This window comes from Rhinopithecus roxellana, chromosome 8, assembly GCF_007565055.1.
Source record: "Rhinopithecus roxellana isolate Shanxi Qingling chromosome 8, ASM756505v1, whole genome shotgun sequence".
Lineage (NCBI taxonomy): Eukaryota > Metazoa > Chordata > Mammalia > Primates > Cercopithecidae > Rhinopithecus > Rhinopithecus roxellana.
In genome coordinates, this window is record NC_044556.1 from 94441815 (window position 1) to 94460177 (window position 18363).

Here is an 18363-nt window from a genome sequence, read left to right on the forward strand (position 1 = left end):
TTTCCCGCCTCTGCCTCCCAAGTAGCTAGGACGACAGGTGCTCACCACCATGCCAGGCAAATTTTTTGTTTGTTTTTTTGTTAGAGGTGAGAGTCTCACCGTGTGGCCCAGGCTGGTCTTGAACTTCTGGCCTCAAGTGATCGTCCTGCCTTGGCCTCCCAGAGTGCTGGGATTACAGGTTTTTTACCACCCCTGGCCGAGACCTTGCCACCACACTGCTTAATAAAAAGCTGGGCTGCATTTTGGGATTCGGACTTCCTGTGGAGCAGGGGGAGGGTAGGGAAGGAGAACGGTAGCATCCCAGCCAGGAAGCTTGATGGATGGCCTTCGTCCACCAGGCCACTTACTTCCGTATCAGCGTTCTTCCGCACTTGGGCCACACAGGGTCTGCAAGAACTCCAGTTGGGTCTTAGAGTGGCACTGACCAAGTAGTCTGTGTAGGGGGACTCGCTGTGCCACCCATGCACAGAGGCTGTGTGGTGAAATCATTAAGGGCCCAGGCTTATATCCAGCCCTGCCAGTTGATCACTCTTGATCTGGGGCAAGTAACTTAACCTCTTTGTGCCTGTTTCCTCCTTTGTAAAATGGGGGAAAAAATAGTACCTACCTCCTAGGGCCGTTCTGAGGGTGACCTGGGTTAATATAATTAAGTGTACCTAGTATGTGCATAGTAAGCACCATTTAAGTGTCTAGAACATCGTGGGTAAAGATACGCCTGCCCTTGAGTCTGGAAGTCTAAAGTGTAGCTATCCTAAGCAGGTCGTTGCCTGCTCTGTTCACCTCCCTAAGTTCACATGCTCATTTGCTGAATGCTCTCTGGGTACTTGCTGGTCAGCTACTTCTTGTCCCCTGTCTTACTGTGGGGAAGGCTGGGTTTTTCTGAACACTGGCTTATGAATTATCCTCTTCCTGTTCATTTAAAGCCAGATGCTCTCTATGTGGGAATTGGCCCATATCCTGGGAGAAGGGCCCTGAGCTCCCCTGGGTCCTGGGGGCCAGCGGTTCCAGGAGAGCCATTTCCTTCCTGTGGCTGCTCTTCAGAGTGGCAGCCTGCAGGCTGGGCCCACCCCTGGTTCAAACTGTTTTTAGGGGAGTGGGCTGGAGAGCTGCCCACATCCGTGTCTTAGCAGCTGGTCGAGAGAATGGTGTTGGCTCCTCTAGGCTTCTGAAGCCTGAGTCCAGAGACTGAACCTTCTAGCCCTTCCCTTGCAGTGGATCCTCAGAATTGGGGTCCTGGGCACTGTCTGCCCCATCCCTGGTGAGCATCTGGGATTTGAGGAGGGTCCTCACTCTCTCTGGCTTTTAGTTTCTGCGTGTGAAAAATCCGGGGAATGCGCAGCCTGAGAGCTTCTCTGGAAGGTGTAGTTATTTTTCGGTAAGAGATGTCCAGTCGTTTGCAGCAGCTGCTAGGAATGAAATGCAGAGCCAGCACCATTGAGAGCAGAAGCAGCAACAGGGCGCAGTGTGTGCAGGTTCCACACCGTCACGCAGCACTGCTGCCCATCCTTCGGGGGGTCCTGAAGTCCCATGCAGAACTGCAGGGCGGCCCTGCTGAAGTTCTTGTGGATGTCACTGTTGCCCTGTAAAGAGACATGGCAGGTGCAGTAGAGGCCAAGGAGAAAGAGGTCATCCGTCGGCTTGAACACTGCCTTGCTTTTTTCTTGGCTTTATGCAGCATATTGCTTTTTCACATGGGAAAGTGTCAGCCCCACACTCTTATTAAAGCATTGAGTTCTCCCAGGCCTCTGTTGCTGCTCTGATAACCGAAAGGGTATTGTGCTTGTCTTTATCTGCCACACACACGTGGGTGACATTGATGAGCCAACCAGATGCCCCCAGCTGTGACAGGCAGAATTTAACTGTCGCCCTGCTCGGCGGTCAACAGCTCATCTTATTTTTCCTGATGATGGTCCCTCCTGTTATTTGGCTGTTTGTCAGATATCAAGAGTTCTCTTTGTAATGGCTTTAATTGCTAACTTTTAAATTCTAATCACTTTCAAAATAGCACTATTTTAAATGGAGGCGACACATCTTAGGACGTTCAGAACGATGCCTTCTATATTTGCCAGAACATATTCCGCTTACAAAAGCAGCACCTGTGGGTGATTGATAGCTTTGTCTCGAGGAAGTGACTTGATGCAGATCCTCCTGGCCACACCTGCATGGGGAGGCAGAGCAGGTTGGGGAAGGAGATGTTTCGGGGCTGCCTTCTGGGCCACATGTCAAAGAGTTGACTCTGTTATTTCACAACCCTCTCCCTATATCTAGAGTGACCATGCTCTTTAGTGTCCAGACCTGAATGCATTTGAGAATGAAAGGAGAAATGTTAATAATTACATGGAGAGAGTAGTTAGTATCCAGAACATTTGTCCTGTTTCGTGCCTGAAACCGAGAAGGACTACTGCACTCAGCTTCCCTATAACCAGAGTATCACAGAGCCAGTGTCACCCAAAGTACCAAATGATAAAAGCTCAGAGTAGCAGGTGCCTGCACATAAAGGGCGATTTGTGTTCCTTGCCACTGGAAGTAGGATTATGGTTGTAATAATTATGTCGACTTGAGTATTTTTTTCTTTAAGAAAGTTTTATTGTGCCAACATCTGCAGAAATAGGCACTGTGTACTCTTAGGTATCGAGCACCCAGCAGGATTTCGCTGTGCTTGTTTTGTCTTGTCCTGTATGTGCTTGTGTGTGTGTGGCGGGGAGTTAGGGGTGGTAGTGGTGTGTTTTAAAGCAAATCTCAGATGTTATTTTTCTTCTTGTGATGCTTACTTTAAAGTAAGTACCACTAATCTTGTGCCAGCGTTCTCATGTGGAGTGAGGATTAATTAGAGACTAAGGGATTTGAAGAGCAACTATAAAGTATTAAAAAGCCTGGGAGTAGGTGGTTGATTTGGGCAGAGGTTGTGGTGTTGCTGATACAGTGGCTTCTAAGCTTCTGTGGGAAGGATGAGTTTATCTTTGGCAGCCTTCAGTGATCTCCCCGCAGGCCTTGAGGTGAGGCTCCTCTTTTGCTTGGTAACCTACAAACCAAGGTGAGAGGCCCGGCAGAGCATCCCAGGGGTCTCCCGACGGCTCTTCCAGAGCTACGTCCTCTGTTTTCTGCTGCAGCATCTGAAGGTTCTCACTCATCCTGTTACACTTAGAGCACCCCATGTGCCTGTGGGCCCCTCCTGCCTCAGTACCAAGATTGTGCTTGGCACCCCCTCCCCAACCCCATTCCCAAATCGCCCCATGTTGCTTGTTAGCAGGCAGGTTCCAGTGCAGACTGGCTGAATCTGAATTTCTCAGGGAGCGTCTCAGAAATCTGCACTGTCAGCTCCCCCAGCCTCTTAAGTTTGTGGGGTCTCCGGGCCAGGCCTCATGCTCCTGGCAGTCGGGCCTGGGCCTTCTGAGGGGGTTTGTCCTGGAAATCCCGTCTTCCCCCACATCCTTTGGTTCCCTAAGTATCTGGTATTTGAAGCCAGTACCCCATTTCCCTCTGTTTTTGTTATTATCACACTGTACGGATGGTTGTAATAAATACATAGACTTTTAGAGAATGCAGCCAATTCAGTGGTTCTCTGGGGATTCCTCCGCTGAGGTCAGGGCTTAGACATTTATACGGTTTTCTTTTGCCTTTTGAGATTCTTGTCCACAGCTAGGTTGATTGAAAGCCACCCACCTTGGCATAGCACCCGTAGGGGCCCTGCCCCATGTGATGTTTGATGCAGCAGAGCAGGACGTCAGGCAAGCCCAGATGTCAGGCAGGCCCAGAACGTCAGCTGTCTTCTTGGTGGCAGTGGTTCCATCTGGACTTGGAAATACCATGTTTGAAACAAGTTCCCTGTAATTACTTAATTATAAAGAAATGAGAGCACTTCCGGCTTTCTTGCCTACCTGCCCAGCCCCTCTGGGAAGTGTGCCTTTTAAAGACGCTCATCTCTTGAATTTTTATTATCCTGTGATTAAGAGAGAGGACATCGGTCCACTCCTTGTCCAGGCTGCTTTGGGCTTTAGTGGACCCGCTTCTGGTGTTCCTTGAGGTTCTACTTTCTTGTGAGGGTTCTTTTCTCTCTCCTCTGCTCCTTATTGATCTGTAGCTGCTTATGTTTTTTGGCTTGGCTAAAAATAAGCACTTTTCCTTCTTCCTCTTGGGCTAGGAATGAAAAAGACAGTCTTTGTACTTCTGCTGTTTGGAGTTGGATGTGAGAAATTGATAAGCTAAAAGACTGTGGTTATTTTTCCCCTGCCTTTTCATGTATCTCGTTGGGGAGCCCTGGAGGAGGAAGCTTTGGGAGGAGTCCTGAGCCTTCTCTCTCGCACCAGGTCTGAGAACTTGTGCGCAGCTGTTCCTGTCTTGTGTGTGCCTGGTCACCCCTCTTCCTCTTTCAGTTTTTGTTGTTGTTGTTGTTAATAGCCGAATCATATTTCTGGTTATTTCCTTAATATGGACAGTATTTTCATTTTCTCTGGAGGTGTTGATCGGAGGCCACTGCCTGCCTCCTTTCCTGACCCGGTTGGAGTGAAGCAGGTATGGGCTTGGAAAAGCCTGCTTGGGAAGCACTCCTGTGTTCATTTACAACTCACCCACCTTCTACCGACCACACACTGCAAACTCGGCTCTCAGGGAGCTGGGCCATTTAGGAAAAGGAAACAAATTAGTGCAGTAAGGTGCATAATAAAACGGCATTGGGACTAACCTGGAGGGATGGCCCAGGCTGCAGGGGGAGGGGTGGGAAGGAGAGAGGGCATGGGGTGGGGGTTGTGCATGTAAGTGAAATGGCATGCCAGGAGCTGCACATAGCTCAGAGTGGCCCCACGTGTTGGCGAGGATGCTTTATGCTGGAAATGTGACCGGTGAGGAGGTTAGGTAAGAACCACACAGGGTCCTGTATGCTGCAGTCCAGAGCTGGCTACCTTCTGCACTGTCAGATCTCAGTGTCTGTCCCGCTGGCTGCACTGTGCGGGAGGAGTCCTGGGGGAGGGGGAGGGGACAGACAGGAGACACGTGGGCCGCTAGAGCCCAGGTGAGAGGAGAAGTGGGCCTTCAGCTGTGGCAGGGTGAATTGGGAGGAAGGATCCAGAGTTAGAGAAACAGGAGGCAGTGTCTGCAGATCTGGCCAGCTGGTGAGATGTTGGGGATAAGGGGTGGGCAGTGCCAAGCTGGGGGAGATTTCAGATGACGATTCTCAAAATGATGCTCTCTGATTTGACAGCCTTCTCAATTTGGAGGAATTACCTTTGTGTGCCTTCCAGGATGTTGTCACTGGACTGAGAAACTGAAACCCTTTCCTCTGGCATTTTCTAGTTTCCAAGATTGACCGTGAATTATAAGGACTTCATTTTATTCAACATTCATTGTGTTCAAACCTTCTAGCTGAAAGCTGCCTACTTAAGGGTTAAGGTGTGGCTTTGCCTGTATTCACTTTGCTGTCCTTGACTCTTGGCCGGCATTCCTAGAGCCCCTGCCACGGGACTGCTATGGGCTGAGACTGGTGTCGCCTCTCCCCTGAGAGCATGGCCTGCTCTGCTGTGTGCCTGGCTTGGCCACTGGTTCTCCTTTCCTGGTCCTGCAGGGGCTTTTCTTTTCTTCTCTGTTTTAAAATAATCTCAGGCCAGGGCCACTCCTGGCCTAATCTTCGATTCTGCGACAGTGGCTGGCTAGTTTTACGGCCACATTCCCCTGCAGTGGTTGAGGCTAAAGGGTCACTGTGGAGAGAAGCTGCCTTCCTCCTCCAAGAAGCCCTCCTTCCTGCCCTACTGCCCTCCTCCCATTGAAGGAGAGCTTCCGTCTCCTGAGTGAGGGCCTCAGCTCTGCCGGTGGATCAGCTCTGGCTCCCAGCCTGGAGGGCATTGCAGTCTTGGTAAAGAGAGCTCATCTTTAGCTGCTGTTTCTAGGTGTGATTGCTTGTTGGAGATTGGCAGTGGGAGGTGCTCCTAGCACACGTCCACACCTTCAGGGCAAATGCTCTGTCCCCAGACTTTGTCCCTGTTTAGTTTCCTAAATTGTTATCACTCAGCAACCTCTAGGATAGTCACTGTTAATAGTACGTACAGGGGCAGCCCTCTTACATACCTGTGTGCGTGTGTCCAACCCCACTGGACACCTGCCTCCCACTTGCCCACACTCTTCCCCATCCCCCTTTAAATTTAGCTTCAAATCTGAAAAGACAGTGGTACTGCATAGCTGAGAGCTGCGAGGTGGACTTTGGGTGAAAGGCTGCCCACCAGGACCACCAGATCAGTGGCTAGCTCGGGGCGTGCACAATGCACTCAGAAGGAGAGCCCTGTGGCCCTGCGTTATTTTCCTCCCAGAGCTGAAGCCAGAAACCTGATAGGGAAAGGGGGCATTTTCAGGGCTGGAATAGTTCTGCACAGTCCCTTCCTCACTGTGGACTCCTTTTCTAAAATCTGCAAGTCATGAGTAACCTGGATGCATCCCACAGGTCCCACAGGTCCCACAGCCCTGGAAAGCCCTCGTTTAACACAGGTGCTCTCTCTCCTTGCTGCGGAGGCAGCTCCACGCCTTGCGTCTAGAGGTCCCTCACTCACCTTCCTCGAGTTAACTCCAGGATGTGGGTCAGCCTTTTCAAGAGGTTTTGTTTTCTATTTCTTTCTTTCTTTTTGTTTTTGAGACAAGGTTTGTCGCCCAGGCTGGAGTGCAGTGGTGTGATCACAGTTCACTGCAGCCTTGACCTCCCTGGGCTCAGGTGATCCTCCCACCTCAGCCTTCCGAGTAGCTGGGACTACAGGTGTGCGCCACCATGCCCAGCTAATTTTCGTATTTTTAGTAGAGACAGGGTTTCACCCCATTGCCCAGGCTGGTCTCAAACTCCTGGGCCCAAGAGATCCACCCACCTCAGCCTCCCAAAGTGTTGGAATTACAGGTGTGAGCCGCCATACCCAGCCCTCCTCCTCCCCACCTTTTTTTTAAACAGGGCCTTGCTCTGTCACCCAGACTGGAGTGATCATGGCTCACTGCAGCCTTGACCTCCTGGGCTCAAGTGATTATCCTGCCTCAGCCACCTGAGTAGCTGGGACCATAGGCATGTGCTACCACGTCCAGCTAATTGTTGCATTTTTTGTAGAGACGGGATTTCTCCATGTTGCCCAGGCTGGTCTCGAACTCCTGGGCTCCGGCAGTCCACCTGCCTCAGCCTCCCAAAGTCCTGAGATTACAGGCGTGAGCCACTGCGCCTGGCCTGCTTGTCTAATTCTTGATTGCCTGATTTCAGAATGTGCTGCTTCTGGTTTTATGGCTCCTAAAGTCATTTTATGGTCTTGACCTTGTCTCTCCTGGAGCGGGCGGGGAGAACATTGCAAGGCCATCTAGATTTGACTTGTGTGGCTGAGCACTGGGTTCAGGAGCATCCCTGGAGGGTTGGTGATGGTTGCTGCCTGCTTGCTGTTTTGTAGGGTGTTTCTATTACAGGCTGCCAATAGCTTGGTGGTTTGAGCATCATATTATTATAGTGATTCTTAGGTCTGGTGTTGAGGGCAGCAAGATTTCTGCCGAAACATGTTCCTTCTCCATAGTAGTGAATCTAGGATGAGCCACTATAGACGGGGCCATGTATTGACTACAACAAGTGGTTGAGGGATCTTGGATTTTGAGGGTTTTTAAAAACCACCTTATTGGTTTGTGTGTGTCCTGCCACAGTGTTGCCTAGGTGGGCTTAATGAGGTGGGAGTGGGCTTTTTGTTTTGTTGTTTTATGCCTCAGCCATGTAAATATAGACAGATACATTGAATCATTCAATGTCCAGAGTGGGAAATTGCAGCCAAGCCCTCTTCACTTTTAGAATAGCACGGCATGAAGAATGGCAAAACCTCCCTCTGGTCTTTCCTGCCTCTTTAAGAGTTCTGTCTTCAGAGACTGGCAGAGCTGTCCCTGGGCAGATTTGCTGAATTGTCTCAGCAGGGCTTCTCTGGTGGCCATCAGATCAATTGATCTTGACACATAGGGGTGCCTCTGAGGGCTTCTCACTCTTGATTTAATTCTCAGAAACGCTTCTCAACACGGTTGGTGTCTTACTTAATTATACCATAATAGAGGTTGACAGCCACACCGTGTGACAGACCCCAGGGTGAGGATGGCTGGATGGGCTTGTGGGGCTACTGAGGCAGAGACCCAGGAGGGTGCTCTCCATTCCTGGACGTGGAGCCCGTGAGTGGCTTAAAAGACACGCACTGGCCCCGCTCTGGGGCCAGGAGAGCCATCGCCTGTTTGGTGACTGCAAAGCTGCCCACCTCCATGTGCTGCCGTTTCTCAGTACTGAAGCTTCCCTCTTTACCTCACCATAGGAAGCCTGAGATGTAACACCTAGAAGAGGCTTGACAGGCTTGGAATCAAAGGCATGACTTCATAGATCGCCCAAGGTGTCATCTTTCCTCCCAGAAACTTATATTTGGATAAAACAAAAATCCTTTTTTAACCTTTGAAACGGTTTCCAACAGCTGCTTTAAAAAGACATAGTACAACAACTCCTTCCACTTCCTCTTTCTGCCAACTTTGTTTTTGTCCGCAACCTTTGCAGAGAAGTGAAAGTCTCTGTTAGAGTTAGAGTTGGAATTGGGGAGGGATGTGTGACTTGATTCTGAAAGGAAAGTCTCATCTCTTCAGTAGAGCGTTCTTGTTTTGTTTGTTTGTTTTTAGACCTTAAGATCTACTTATAATTCTGTCTGAGACACCTTTGTGGAGCAGCTGGAGCGCCTGGCTCCTCATGAGAGAATGCGCTGCAACAAACAGCCTCTCCTTGGCCTTCTAGGATGGCGGGAGGCACAGACATACACTCCTTTTCCTACCCAGGGATTTGGCGTTCAGAATGGGGGCTTTGACTGCTTGACTCTGACTGTGCAGTTTTCTGGATGAAAGCCTGCCGTCTTCTGAGCACAAAGGAATCCATCTTTTTCTTTGCTTCGCTGAGGAATCTATTTTCACAGTCCCAGAGCAACTTAGAGAATTCCTAGCCAGGGCCACCGTTCACAACTCTTCAGGATGAGGCTGGTGCACCCGGCATGCAGGTGTCTGTACCTTTGTGTGATTTGTTGAACTCTTTTCTATTGAAGGTGCACTACCTGGGTTGCTTTCTGGAGCAATTCTTCCTCTTGCGGAAATATGTTCAGGATCTTGTATGGTGTCCTGGGTTGGATTTTATAGCTTTGCCAACATAATGATTACAGTTGATGATCACCGTGGCCACCGTTCCCCTACAACTTTCTGGACCTCCGGGATGTCTTCCTGGAGGAAAGTCCCCTGGAGAAGTGTCCCAGTAGAACCCGCTGTTGTGTCACTTGCTCTGACCGCCATTGCCATCACAGCACAGTGCTGCACATCCGTGACAGGGTGATGGTAGAAGATGAGGGTCCCATTGTCCATGTAGTGCCTCCAGGAAGCTCAGGATGATGGCCAAGCCAGAAATGTAAGGTGGCTTTGGAGCACAGGATGATGCTCTCAAGATAATGCATGGTCTAGTTGTTTTGTAAACAATGCTGTTTCCTGAAGAAGCAATGATTTTCTGACTACCCAGCCTCCCCAAGATAGCCCTGGGAGGAGAATTTCTGATTCTCACTACAGCAGTGCCTTTTTCTGGAGGATCTCCCCCACATGTTCCTGTGCCCACCACGTAAGCGAAGGAAGGAAAGCAGAGCTCCTCAGTTCGTTGATGGCTTCAGCTACAGATGAACCAGTGTTACAGGAACGGGGTCCCCATCCAGACCTCAAGAGAGGATTCTTGGATCTCACTCAAGAAAGAATTCAGGGCAAGTCCGCAGTGCAAAGTGAAAAGAAGTTTATTACAAAAGTAAAGGAATAAAAGAATGGCTGTTCCATAGACAGAACACCCTCGAGAGCTGCTGCTTGCCCATTTCTGTGGCTATTTCTTGATGACATGCTAAACAAGGGGTGGATTATTCATGCCTCTCCTTTTTAGACCATATAGGGTAACTTCCTGACGTTGTCAAATGGCATTTGTAAATTATCATGGTGCTGTTGGGAGTGTAGCAGTGAGGACGACCAGAGGTCACTCTTGTGACTGTCTTGGTTTTGGTGGGTTTGGGCCGGCTCCTTTACTGCAGCCTGTTTTATCAGCAAGGTCTTTATGACCTGTATTTTGTGCTGACCTCCTCTCTCATCCTGTGACTTAGAATGCCTTCACTGTCTGGGAACGCAGCCCAGTAGATTTTAGCCTCGTTTTACCCAGCTCCTATTCAAGATGGAGTTGCTCTGGCTCACATGCCTCTGACAAAAGGGAAGGCTCTCCCAGGACTCAGGCTGATGGGCTCCCTTTAATTCTTTGAAACGGGCTTGGAACCATGGCCTGTAAGCGCATCCGACACTTAGCTAGAATTTTGAACCTGACTCTTTCAAAGATGAGGACAAGGTTTTTCAAATTGTAAGTTGTGACTCAGTAGCTCATGAAACTAGTAGAGGAGAATGGTGTCAGTATTCATGATGAATAATTAGATAGAAAATACTGAAGCACATATACATGTAAGAGTAGGTAGTCTTTTATGACACCATATGTGGATGGATGGGCTTGCGTGTATTTATATAACATATATATTTAAATACATGCATTGGGGACTGGATGTCTACATCAAATTTATTTGTTACTGTGGGTTTTGGTGAAAAAGTTTGAAAGCTGCTAGGTTTAGTGCATAGCCAGGAGGGAAATAAAAAGAAGCTATCAGAGAACTAGATAATCCGGCTCCTACACAGACTCGTGTTTTGTGTGAGTGGGACACTCCTCAGCCTGGGTCCACTTTCAGGTGGCTTCCTCTTTGAACCGCTTGCCATTGTGGGGCAGGGACCATCTGCACCTGCCCTGTCCTCAGCTCTAACGTGAGGTTCGTTTGCTTACCTTCCTTGACCTTCCTTTCCCTCCTCGTGCTTCAGTTTCTTGCCCTCCTGCCTGTATCTATGGCCGTGGTTTGGGAAGAATCACTCCATCTTTCTGTGCCTTCAGTGTGTTTGTCCACTGTGAGTGAGATGTAATCAATACTTGGTGACTTGGGCTAAACTGTGTTCAGTCCTTCTGAATACTTATTTACATCTTATTTATTATTTTTATTTTTAGAGATGAGGTCTTACAGTGTTGCCCAGGCTGGAGTGCAGTGGCGTGATCATGCCTCACTGTAATCTCGAACTCTTGTGCTCAAGCAGTCTTCTCATCTCAGTCTGCGGAGTAGCTGGGACTATAGGCCTGAGCTACTGCCCCTGGCCTGAATACATTTAAATGAGATGAAATTAAATGAGAGAATGAAAATGAATAGGCCCATTGCCATGCGTGAGACAAACTCACATGTCTGCTAATGATCGGTTCTCTTCTCCTTACATGCAGGAGTGTTTCTGTGGTCATACTGGACACCTACACACTCCAGCAGCCATTGATGGGGGGATCAGCCTTCAACATTTGAAGGGTCTCTGCGTTTTTAGTTTCATTTTTAATCACAGTAAGCATATTTTCATGTATTAGAGAAAAAGAGAAAAAACACCCATAATGCTTTCTGTGTAGAAACGAGCATTACGGTGACCTTGGTGGTGGTTTTTGAAAGGACTAGGGAATTAATTCATCGAGACATCTGAGGACGCCTTCCAGATTCGCCAATCGTCAGGCCCCTAAGTACCCTCCCATCCCCACGCCCCTGAGTTCTTTTCACAATTCCAACCCAGAGGTCTCGGTTGTGAAAAGTTTCTTTTGTCAGACACAGCGAGCGCAGTCTGTCTGGCCCAGGCCACTTCGCTCTTGGAGATGGATTACAGCCTTTGTTCCTGCTCCCGGTCCTCCTGGCATGGCCTCAGGGGCCCCTGGTTGGTGGTACTCACCATTCACTCTGTGGAGGGGTCTGGTGGAACTGATATGTTCATAAAAGCTACTGGTAAAAACAAAACAACGACAAAAAAGCTACTGGTGCTCAGTGCTTCTTACGAGCTCTCATGCAGATTTATCGTGTGGGTCTGTCTGCGTGGGTGTCTACCTTATAAAGACTCAGAATTGGTTTCTCTTTTCACCCATTGTTTGGAGAATAATAAGTCTCTGTCAGATTAGCTTCTTGGGGCCTCAGTGCTTTTTGAAAAGAGCTTGCATAATCAGTGTCTGGTGAGCTGTGAGGCCAAGAGCATATTCCCATTGTGCAGTGGGGATGTGGATTTTGTACGTTTTCAATATTTCCCCGTTCAGTCTTGTCAGAAGTCAAGCTGTCATCCACCCTGCGCTTGCAGTTAAGACATAAGCGCTTCGTCCACAGTGGATAAGTTTTTCTCCACGTGGGCCATGTTCTTACTAGAAAAGAAACCCAGGCTCTTTAGCTCGTCAACCTCTGCTCCAGCTTTCCCAGAGGTGGTACAGAGCTGATGCCATTAGTGTTTTTAAGAAATAATCTTGAGTCAGAAGGAATGTGACCAGACTGCCACAGGTGAAAGATCTCTGGACCCCCTTATATTTGCCTATTCTGCCCTTTCTGAGACGTTTCTGGGAGAGGAGGTAGTATTATGGGTATCCTTCCAATAAAAGGGGACAATGAGGCTCTAACCCCCAGGACCTCAGAATGTCACCTTATTTGGAGATAAGATCTTTACAGATATAATCAAATTAAAATGTGGTCATCAGCATGGGCTCTAGTATGACTGGTGTCCTGATGAAATGGGGGATTCAGACAGAGCCGGACACACGTGGAGGGAAGACAGTGACAAGAGAATAGAGAGCAGGCACCATCTCTAAGCCAAGGAGAGAGGCCTGGAACAGCTCCTCCCCGCACAGCCCTCGGAAGGAACAAACCCTGCCGCCCCTTGAGCTCAGACTTCCAGGGCTGTGAGACAGTGTGTTTCTGCTATTGAAGCCTCCCAGTTTGTAGTACTTTATTATGGCATCACTGGCATACTTACTCAGGTAGTCTCTGTGAGGTTATTTAGAACTCACCTTATCACACTGGTAACGTGGTTTTATCATTTGGCATGACTGTCCAAGGCCCCTTGCAGTTCTAATATTTACGTATTAGCACTTAAAAAGACTTTCTGTGACCACAGGGTCTTTGCTGGATGGGGTCTTGGTCTGAGGCTTTGGTTTCCAAACATTGGGGTCCTCCCAGGTGAGGCTGCCCTGCGCCCCGTGCACCCCCCCACCCCGTTTCCGCGTGCAGTTTTCTACCGAAGTATTTCCCAGGTCCTCGGGATCCCTTCTGTGTAAAAGCGTCACTTTCTCTCACATCTGTGGAGCGGAAGTCCTAAGGCAGTCACCGTCTGGGTCCTGCCTGGGGTTGTGAGAGCCCCTTGTGCTGGCTCCTGCCCGCCCTCTTCTTTGCTGGCTGCCTGAGGCTCTGTGCAGGTTTTTGCTTGGGGGTGGGGCCCTGCCTGCTGCCACTGACCTCCCGGAGAGACGGCCTCTCCCTAATTATAGCTCATCTCTTAATCCCGGTCATCATTTCAGCTGGCTGTCCTTGAACTGAAAATTGGAATACAATTCAACCTGTAGCTGTGTAAAAACTGCCTTATTCAGAGAGGGTCAAGATAACGGAATTTTAGCTTCTTTCAGGATCTTCCAAAACAGATCAAGAATGATTCAATCAGGGCAGGGTCTCCTCCTTTGGGACTGGGAGGGACAGGGCAGGACTGCCCCAGAACAGTCCCATGGGCAGAGCTGGGTTTTGTGAGGACTGGAGCTTTTGTCATTTGAAGAGCATTTCTAAGAGAAAGAGTGATTATAAACCCAAAACTGGGCTCCCAAGTGCATGGCACAAAGGACCCCACAGAAGATCACAAATGGCCCATCCTGACTGGAAGAGAGAGATTAGATTGAGGGCCAGGTCATGAGGGCACTCTGAGGGTCACAGAGACATTCGGCGTCAACCTCCAGACAGTTCACCCAGGAGTTCTGAGTGGAGGAAAAAAGTCTTGCTTTAAAAGGACTAATTCTGTAGTGATTTTGCCACATGGAGAGGGGAGGGAACTATTGTGTCAGATCAGAAAAACCATAGAATCAGTGCTAAGGGCCTGTGTGATGGGCTCTGTCTGGGTGGGAGAGACTGTGGCCTCGTCATGGGGCTCAGTCAGTAGGTGGGTGATAGAAGAGTAAAGCTTTTGTGTTTTTAGGATGGGGAAGAGAGAGTCATTGATTTGAGATGCAACTGGAACACCATGTAGACCTGGCCTCTGGGTGGTGATGACCTTCTGGGGTTAGTGTCTGGAGAGAGTACGGTTTTGGGATAGGGGAGCAGAGGAGGGAGGGAGGGAGGGAAGAAGGGGGAGAGAGAGAGAGCGCGCGAGCGAGAGCGTGTGTGTGTGTGTGTGTGTGTGTGTGTGTGTGTGTGTGTGTGTGTTTTATGGCAAAGACCTGGATCCTGAATCTTGGGGAGAAAACTGTCTTTGCATCGTACAGATTGGGCTGGTTACATGGCTGAAGTCCACTGTATCATTTTAGGCCTGTTTCTGGCTTCCACACTGGTTTGCAGTGTCATCCTAGGGAAGTCAGCTTGTCCTTGGTAGGATATATTCATTGGTGAGTTAACAAAAGAGACTCCTTTTTGTGTTTCTTTGCCTTCAACGTTCATTTCCTAAAATTGATTCTTCCTTCATAAAGTTGCCAGCATTTTCAACATGCTTCCTAGATGCTGGATATTTTATTATCGTTTGTCATGGATCAATTTATTTTTTTGGCCCTTAACCTATCACATTTTCTGCAGCTAAATTGGCTTTACTTTCTAATGCAGGGGCAGAATGTAACCTGCAGGTTGTGGCTTTAGAAAGCAGTGTGGAACTCGGGCCGTGGCAAGCAAGTTGGTGGTGGTTTTTTTAATAGCACACCTTCTCCTGTGATGTCAGGACACTGTCTACACACTCTGATTCATTTCAGTCAGTCCTAAAATGTGAAGATGAAATGTTGGGGAGACAGACCCTCTGGCCTCAGGAAGCTAGCCATCTTGTTTGGGAGATAAGAAAAATCAACTATTTTGAAAATACTTTGGTTCTGTCATTAGAGAGCTGATCAGGTGTAGTAAGACGCAAGGTCAGACTGGGCTGTATTATGTTTTGATTTGGAGAAACTGTCACAAAAGAGGTAACATTGAGTCAGAGCCTGAGAGAATTGTGGAGAATCCCTGCAGGAGTCAGGAAGACCATCCCAGGAAGGCTCTCGTTTAAGGCCATGTGTATTGTGGTCATTTGACCTTGGTTCAGATGGCACTTCAGTTTAGATGCATTTAAAAGCAGAGAAAACATTGGAACTTACTGTGTAGTGTTGAGTGAGCATTAATTGAGATATGTGTGAACCATTGAGCATGATACCTGGTGTGTCATAAGCACCATTAAAGCAGACTTACAGAAAGCTGCATCATGTCACTGTACACCTAGGGAATGGCTTTGGGGGAAAAACAAAGCAAAAACACCACCAAGTACTGGCAAGGACGTAGAACAACTGGAACTCCCATCCCTTGCTGGTGGGAATGCAAAATGGTACAACCACTTTGGAAAATAGTTTGGCAGTTTCTTGTAAAGCTAAACACATGTTCTCATACAACCCAGTAATCCCACCTTTAGACATTATCCAAGGGAAATGGAAATTTATGTGCTCATGGGATTCACAATGGCATTATTCATATTTGTGAAAACTGGAAACTATGTAACTGTCCCAAGACTGGGGAATGGATAAACAAGCTGTGGTTTGCTTACACGTGGAACGCAGCATGCAGCAGGATACCCCCTTGCAGTGGAAAGGAGACAAGCACGGTGCACACAATGTGGATGGATCTCTATACATCATGTGCTTTAAGAAGCCAGGTCCAAAGGCCACATACTGTATACTTCTATACTTATGACATTCTGGAAAAGGCAAAACTACAGAAAAAGCAGATCAAGGATTGTCAGGGGCTGGAGGAGGGAGTTAACTACAAAGTTACTCGGGGAGTTCTGGAGGGTGGTGGCACTGTTCTGTATCTCGATTCTGGTGGTGGTTGCATGACTATATGCAGATGTCAGAACTCCCAGATCCGGATACTAAGAAGAGTGAGTTTTACTGTATGTAAATTATACTTTTAATTTAAAAGCAGAGAAAAAAAATCATGAGCCAAGTCAGAGAAGTGAGAAGGATCTTATAATACATGGAGAACCGTCATGGAAGAGGCCAGAACTGAGCACAGATCAGGCTGAATGGGTAGGATGAACTGTGACTCCAGATGCATTGAAAGGGAAGTGTTTGCACGGGGCATGGTGGAACACAGAGAGCCCTCCGGAGGCCCGGGCAGCAGGGAGGCAGGATGAAGGGAGCATTTCGTGTTGTGTGAGGGATGGGTAGCGTGGGGAGATAAGAGGCCAAAGGTTCCAGCCAGGAACTAGTGCAGTTCTCTAGTCTGTAGATAAGGCCTGAACACAGCAGTTGGTTGTTGGATGCCAGAGAGACTGGACCTGATTATATTATGTATATGCTCTGTCTTTTTCAGAGATGGGGAAACTAAGGCATGAAAGTACTTATGTTTTATTTTGGAAAAATGCTAAACATAGAAGTAAGAGCTAGGCCTCCTGAGGCACTTTGCTGAACTTTATGCACAGCAACTGTGATCTGCACAATCTTTTTAGCCTGGGCTCCCTCTTTTCACCTGAGACTCTTCCAGGGAGCCTGGTATCCACAAGAGTGGAGGCAGCTGGTCAGGGCCATGGAGCTGGAGATGCTCCATGGGACAGAAGGCCTGGGGCTCTAGCAAAGTGTCCTGTAAGTGTTCCTGTCATTTCCCTCCACATAAACCAAGTCAGGCTTGCAAATCAGCAGCCTTTCAGGTCCTTTCTCTCCTTCTGGAGCTCTTGTATGTTGTAACCCCTACCCACTCTCCCACCTCCCATCACAGATAAAGATTTCGTACCCTCAGCCTACAAGTGAGTTGGATGAATGCCATCTGAAAGGCTTTGTTCATTTGCACACGAAGTCGTGAATAGCTGGCAACAAAGAGGATTGAGCCTTGGACCTAGTGTGTCTGAGCAGTGCCCCAGCCCCCATGCCGCTTTGGATTTCAATGGCCTCTACAGCAATTTATTATTCTTACATCAGATGTTTGAAGTAGGTGCAGGGGCAGGTGGCATGTGTCTGGTGAGGTTGCTGACACTGCTTTTGGATGAGAGAGTAGTGATTGAAACAGAGCATTCAGAAAAGCATACACTTTAACCTGTAATCCACAAACATTCCTTTGAGTTTAACCCAGCCCTGGGAAAGGACGCTCTACCCCTGCCCTATTGGCTGCAGCCCTTTGCTGTTGATGTGAGGCTTTATTTACCTGGGAATTGACAGGGTTTTGGTCAATGGTTGCTCCTTTCTCCACAATCACATTTAATGCCCCATCAGATCTCATCTTTGCACATGAAGGCAAACCCTTCTACTGCTTTTTCTCTTAAAGTGTTTAGTACTCCCCTGAGTTTATTAGAAGGACCAGAAGAAAGAGACCCTGAGTGTGAGGCTAGGTCAACCGGAGAAATTCACCCAATTATTTTGTTTCTTTGTCTGGATCCCTGCTTTTCATTTCTACCTATTCTGAAAGAGACACTTAAAACTAAAGTCTGGTTAGTTGAGGATCAGATGCGTCAGATTTTTCTCGGGGGGTAAGGCATAGTCACATTGCTCTAAGCTTGGGCCATGAGGTCCACACCAAGCCTACATAGGGTGGGGGGAAACCATGAAGTGTGCAGTGACCTCAGGGTGCCAGATCACCCTGAACCATCGTGGTTCCCACTGGACAGGCTGTACATGGTGAAGGTGATGGACTGCATGTCTCATGTGACGTGAGGCCAAGTGCCTGTTGGTCAGCTTGACGAAGAAGATACCGAGTCTACCTCCCCCCACCTGCAGGCTGACTGGCTCTGGGTGCAGTGACCCTCCTCTTCCTTGAATCGCTGTTTCATTGTGGACCTGTTGAAAGTGCCAGCTTGGCTGGCCTTTGGCTGGATCCCTGTTTACTAGAGCTTTGCTCCCTGCTCTGGAGGAGTCAGCTGCTGTGCCTTCTGGGACTGCCAAGAGTTGTTGAAGGGAGTGGGGAGTTCTCTCTGTGGGGTGTCTTCTGAATCCAGCAGCCACACCACCCAGGTGCTTCCTTCCTCCCCAGCTCCTAGGCCAGTGTCCTCAGTTTCTGCTCACTGATCAGACCATTATCCCTTCTCCGGGATGACCACCATCATCTGCTTATAGTCCTTCCTCGCTCCCTTCCACGAAGTGCTTCTCCAACCCGTTGTCTCTGTCATAGTGAAGTGATTCTACTGTTAGTATCGAGATTTTCCATCAATGCTAATAACAATCCCTGATGTTATCAAACATGTAGGATGGGCCAGACACTGTACCGGGTGTCTACAGAAATCCTTTGCAGTGACTGTTGACCACTATCCCCATTATGTAGGCGAGAGTGAGCCTTA

At 48.5% G+C, this 18363-nt stretch overlaps 1 protein-coding gene across 5 annotated transcripts in view; it reads left to right on the forward strand.

The window, feature by feature from the left end:
• GALNT2 (polypeptide N-acetylgalactosaminyltransferase 2) overlaps positions 1-18363 on the forward strand; it is a 218637-nt gene that overhangs the window by 78158 nt on the left and 122116 nt on the right. Inside the window, exon 1 of one of the 5 annotated variants that reach the window (XM_030935463.1) lies at positions 4415-4512. The exons of 3 other annotated variants lie outside the window; for them this stretch is intronic. In XM_030935463.1, coding sequence (XP_030791323.1) covers positions 4429-4512 — 84 coding nt within the window. In that variant the 5' untranslated portion in view covers positions 4415-4428. Of the gene's footprint in view, positions 1-4414; positions 4513-5089; positions 5109-18363 lie in introns of those variants that run through there. One more of the 5 variants, XM_030935465.1, reaches the window with a different exon arrangement.